Source organism: Symsagittifera roscoffensis, chromosome 8 (assembly GCF_963678635.1).
Source record: "Symsagittifera roscoffensis chromosome 8, txSymRosc1.1, whole genome shotgun sequence".
NCBI lineage: Eukaryota > Metazoa > Xenacoelomorpha > Acoela > Convolutidae > Symsagittifera > Symsagittifera roscoffensis.
In genome coordinates, this window is record NC_087069.1 from 50518531 (window position 1) to 50524530 (window position 6000).

Genomic DNA, 6000 nt, shown 5'->3' on the forward strand with positions numbered 1-6000 from the left:
ATTTAGAACAATATTTGCAATAAAAACTTTTCGGTGTCGAGAAAAACAGTTTCAATTTTTTGAAGAGTCGTGAACGTAGTGAATACTCTGTATAGATCTTAGTGATTTTTTTTCTGGAACAAGTTAAAATTTGTTCACGCTGAAATATGATTTCTCCCGGTTTGACGTTTGATTTCTTAAGTTCACTTCATTCCCTTGTTAAAAGGAAGGCAAACTCCACTATCGAACAGCAAGTGTAAAGGGTACAAAAAACGTGTCGAGTTTATTGAATTTTTATCGAAGTTATCAAATTTTAGCAAAAAAAAAAATTTAACCTTTTGATTCAGTTTTCTCAAGGTGAGTTAATTTTATCAAAAAAGTGTTAATGATAAATTATTCTTGAAACAAAAAAAAAACTTCTTTCGAAATTCAGAAAAAAAATATATGCCCTTCAAGCTTTTTTACTGTTTCCCTACGTTCGTGACTCTTTTCCTATTGTCTGTTGGCTATGTTTTGCTCTTGCGATTCGACTTTTGTTCTTTAGAAATTATACAAGTACCGCTAAAAGTATATTTTTGAGGGGGTGGACGTTGCATCTTCTAAATGATCTGATTAAGCACTCAATGATTTTGAAAAGCATTTATTTCCGAGCCCATGAACAAAATTTGCAAAAAAAAATTATGAAATTTTATTCAGAGGCACATCATCGTTTTCTATTAGTTGTCGGAAACATCGGTTTATAGATCAGTATAGCTTGCTTGACAGAGTTTTGAATTTGAATGAAGCATTTGCTTTTTTGGGGAAAAGATTACTTCTTGGTTCGCTTTTGCTTCCTTCAAAAGTCAAGTCATTTAACAGAAGTCACATTCTAAACTGAAGCGAAGCAGTAAAACCATGACTTCGTTTTTAAGTTCAATCTTGAAGAAATATTTTGCAACTCATCGCTCTTGGATTCGAAAAATGTTTGGTGAGTTTCCATTTTCACGATAAGCAAAAACATGGAAAATATACCGAATTTAATAACAAAATGTTACTACTTAATGGGTTATTTTCAAATAATGTCATCAAATACTTGTGATACTATAAGAAAACAAGGGAACTAGTTTCTTGAAATCATTCCGACTATAAAATACTCCCTCAAGCATGCCCGTTGTTTCAAGCAATGATCTCAAAGTTTTTTATCAGCTAACAATCGACACTTTTTTTGTGGTATGTGCACATCAAAATCAAACTTACATGAAATGGTTGAAGATACATAATTCCATCAGAAAATTAGTTTGAGTTCTTTTTCTAGGAATTTCTGGAGGGCCGAACTATGGCCCTATGTCTTCCGACAGTGACCAATTCCGAAAACAACAACAACAACATCTAGCCGCCGCCGAACACCATCCAAACTACACAAACAGCAACAACAACCCAAATTCCGCACTTGCAATCAACCCTCAATTAACACACCCCCACTCACACCCAACCGCTGCAGTCGGGAATCGCAATGCCCCCACCCAATCTCTCTCATCTCAACACAACTCCCCCTTCATTCCTAACTCTGCCCCCACCACGGGTTCAGAACATAAGTCGGGGTTACCCAACCCCCAAGTTGCGAACCAAGGAGGGGGACATTCGCTGAACTCCATGGTGAGCCTTCTTGAAGAACAGTGGAACCAGGGATCCCAGTTTCTGATGCTCCAAGGAAAGAAGTATAACATTCCCTCTCTACTTTCCAGCCTGTATGATTTGCAAACTGAAAACAGACAGTTAGAAGGAGAATTAACGGATATTACGTCAAAACGGAAGCAGCTTCATTTGATGAATCAACAGTTAGCGGTACCGTTATCAACAACAAGTAATTCCATTCACGCCGCGGCCACTGGTTCTCAAGGTGTGCTGGGGTCGACACTTCAAATTGCGACAAACGGCACGGGAGCGTCGGGATTGCACGCTGGTGCAACGGGCGGTTCAAATGTGGATGTAGTGAATGTTGCGGCCTTGTCCTCAAATGGAAATGGTTCCCATTCGTCAATGAGAGTTCCTTCCAGGTCCAAAAGTGGAATGCACCATGATTCGAATAGTTTCTTTCCGGGATCGAACCACGGACAGGCAAGATTTTCAATTATTTTCAAAGCCTTAATTTAACAAGTACTTGTTTTCGCTGTTCTTTTTCCATATTTTGAAATTTATGTTATTTCATTCCTTTTGTTTGATTGATATTTATGTTTTTTTTTTCCTAAAACATTATGAAGGTTATTTGATTAATTGTTTACTTACTATGATCTTTTGAGTGTTTCATGAACGACTTGATTTATTGTTTCATGAAAAAGTAGTAATCATAAAAGATTTCTTGAACTTCAAAGAATTTTATAGCGACATTTTTTCCTTCGAAATACTTGAAAATGTTCAAAAAACTCATTTTTTGTTTCCTCGTTCAATGAAATTTTCTGTTGCTAATGTTATTGTTCGACCATTGAAAAAGGGGAGGAACTTTGTATTCGGTTGTGTTTTAGTTTTTTTGCTTTCCTCGCAAAATCAGATACCACAAGAAATCATCGGACTGGGTTGAGTGATATATCACATTAAAGCCCTTACAGTCGTGATTCGAACCACTATCAAAAATTTCAAAAAATTATTCTCCGTGTCGAGAAAAACCGGTTTGAAATTTTTGATTTTTCGTCTGATTTCGAGCGAATAAAGCGAGCGAGCACTCTTATTTTAACTGCTTAGCTTAATTTAAAACGTGAAAACTTAAAAAACTGCAAAACTTGAAAAAAAGTAATGATTTATTTTCATTTTTCAAGTAACTTTCCTAAAAAAAATGTGCAGCTCCTTTTATCACACCACGCCAAAAAAAACGACAATAATTTGAAAAAAAAATGTATTTTTTTTAAGACTGATCGGATCTTTCTGTGCCATTTGTACAGTAACCGGCTATCCTTTTATATTTTGAATTATTTTAGCCGCTGCTTTAATTCAACATAAGTTTCATTTTCAGGAGCTAAATTCTCAAATTCCGAACGCAAACGTCATGTACGATCACAGTAGTTCCGGTAGACTCAACGGACCATCGGGAGGCCCCGTCGCATCCGGGCATGGTCATTCGGTCAACACATACAACCGCCGCACTCCAACCACCACGCCTTTACAATCTCCGATATCAGCATCCATCTCTGGACAAAACAACCCTGGATCCTCGATTTGCTCTGCCCAACCACCCCAAAATAGTCAGCAAGTCCCGGTCAGCCCATCTGCCGCCGACGGTCAACAACAGCAACAGTTACAGAACCAACAGAATCTGATCATCTCGACGGCGAGTTCGGTCGCAAACCTAAATGCGCTCGTAGCGTCCCGAAGCACGCCGAACAGCGCGGCATCCGCGGTCACAGCTTCAATTGTCCAACAGCAACAGCAGCAACAACAACAAATAGCAGCGGCACAGCTCGCAGCGGCGGCCGCGCAGGTTTCGTATCTGGACCCATCGGCGACGTATTCCTTGTTAGCCCAGCAGCAACTGGTGGCGTATCATAGGGCGCTGGGGATCTCGCAGACATCTCCCCAGCAAACTCAGAGCACGACTTCCCCAGTGGTTGATCAGATAGCTCAGAGCTATAGACTGGCAGCAGCTGCAGCAGCTTCAGGACTGGATGGTTGGTGTTCACCTTGAGCAAATAATTTAATGCAAATTTTCTTTCTAGAGTACAAAATTTGAGTTTGTGGATTCCGTGAAGTTTCAGTGACCGTGAATGCTGAATTTCTTTTTTGTATCAAAGGCTCTTTTTCTCTGTTAAAATTTGTAATTTAGTTTTTGCTGTAAAAGAGAACTTTTTGGTTGTTTTATTTAGCTTAAAGTCGTTGTGCGAAACAATTTTGCCAACAGTTTGGCATTATTAATTAAGTTTTGGTTTTGTTTCGAGCGAGAAGTTCTAGTTTTTGCTATTTCAAATATCGACTTCATTCAACTGCTTGTCCAAAATTGCCCCAGAAACAAGCAAAATGCAATTTGGCTATTAAAGCTTGCTTGGTCTTATTCTGAATTCTTACGTTTCAGGTACGACCCAAGTGCTGCTTAATCCAGCCATGCTCAATACTCTGTTCACACCTGGGCCTACAACTCCGCGATAGAATGGATTTAGGTTTTACCTCAACCTCGAAGCCCAGAACCTAGTTATTCAAACAAATTCAGGTACACTTCGAACCTTCTCAATTTTTTTTACATATTGGCTCTCGCTTTTCGCGGGATTTTTTCTTCAAATTGTTTTTAGTTAATACGTTTTGAAATTATAACAAATATAAATTCTAATAAAAATAAAGCAGTAGAAATGAAAAAAAAATTAATGTTTATTGCGTAACGAGCTAATTTTAATATAAACCATAATGCATCTTCCTTTTTATACCCATATTTTCCTTGATTGTTTTGATCTAAGGCAGTTCCAAGAGAAAGTTTTGGTAATCATTTACAGAATTGGTGGTTTTTTGTTTCAGACCAAACCCGAAGATTCCACCCAACCCATCACTCAACCTCAGCCAAGTGCCGACTCTTATCTGCCCTATAGATCAACCCCCCCCCCCCTTATCTCCCGCAAACACCGTGTTCGCGATTAAATCTCCGTTTTTGCTTATTCAGATGGTGGTTCAAGTTACGGAGTTTATGGAGTTTGTCCGAATTAGTTTTGTCAGCCCTTCGTTTCAGTTATATTTAGTTAGTTTCGCTGCCATTTGTTGTCCTATTATTACTTTTACTATAGTGTTATTCTAATTACTACTACAACCTTTATTTGTTTCTTAGTTGGCTTTACTTGTTCTTTTATCTCATTTTCTTCTCGGAAATTCTAGATATTCTGCTCCCAAAATTGGCTCTGAAATGATTATCTTTTGTTGTTTTGTTAACCAAATTTTATTTTGTTTTTACCATTTTTTCAGGTTTATCCACTTTCTTCACCAAAACTATGATTCAAAATTTGGAATTGATAATCCTAAAATGTGTTATTTCTCATTGACTTCATTAACCAATGTACATTAGAAATTAAAAACGGGAATTATTTGGAGGAGTTTTTGGCCAAGTTCGATTCTGGCTAAACGGAATTGGCTAAAAGTATCCAACCAACCTACGAAGTTGAGGAAAGTAATGGCTGCGAAATTTCGACCCAAAGACAGAAATTCGAAAAGTAAACGAAAGAAGGTCGAGAAATTTTAAATCGCTTCAGGATGATAACTAAAATTAAGACGAAAATCTTTCGTTGGTCTTCAAATGAAAACTGAAATGATATTCGATGTACAGAGCTTTGAATGGTATAACTCTGCGTGTATATTAAACATTGCTTGGTATATTGTGAGTTTGATTTGAACATACAATTGGTATAATGATGAAAAAGAGAAACAAGGAAGAAAAACTGCGCGGCATATTGCATTGGCGAAGTGTGTGTGATACGTGGTCCGTTGGTTAGATAAAAACAAACTTAATGTTATAATAACATAACGATAGCTGATACTACTAGTGATATTTACCTTAGGTTGTATTGTACAGATCAAGTGCAATAATCAATAGATCTTCTTTCTTTCCGTTTTTAATTCTGAGTTGAGTTCAATATTTGAAATATGAATAGACTGGAAATTCCTGGCATATGATTGGTTGAAATCAATGAAATGTCTGTCAATTTGTATTTGGATTTTTGGTATAGTTATGCGTTAGTTTGAACCTTGCTTAATACTTGCAAAATTGAACAACAGCGACGATGTTCAACTGCCGAAGTTAAATAGTGCCGAAAATTTATGTGGGACAAAAACATATATTATAAAATCTATTTGGCATTTTCTATTGGATTTCGATGCATTAAAAATGAGTACACGACTTGATATTTCTCAATTTTCGTGTCGGTTTGAAATGCATATTCATCAAACTAAGAATATTCGCGGACTGTGTGAGCGTACTGGCATGGTTACAAGTCTACTAATGAAAAGATTACGAGCATAGACAGTTATGGGAGACGATGTACGGTTAAATTTAGCACAGCCGTAGGAAAACAATCGTAT

General features: G+C 37.2%; 1 protein-coding gene across 1 annotated transcript in view; it reads left to right on the forward strand.

The window, feature by feature from the left end:
- LOC134853305 (protein AF-10-like) overlaps positions 1–5529 on the forward strand; it is a 45837-nt gene extending 40308 nt beyond the window's left edge. Inside the window, exons 6-9 of the mRNA XM_063869277.1 lie at positions 1274–2076; positions 2966–3617; positions 4019–4153; positions 4453–5529. Of these exons, the coding sequence (XP_063725347.1) occupies positions 1274–2076; positions 2966–3617; positions 4019–4092 (1529 nt within the window). The 3' untranslated portion in view covers positions 4093–4153; positions 4453–5529. The remainder of the gene's footprint in view (positions 1–1273; positions 2077–2965; positions 3618–4018; positions 4154–4452) is intronic.
- The last annotated feature ends 471 nt before the right edge of the window (positions 5530–6000 follow it).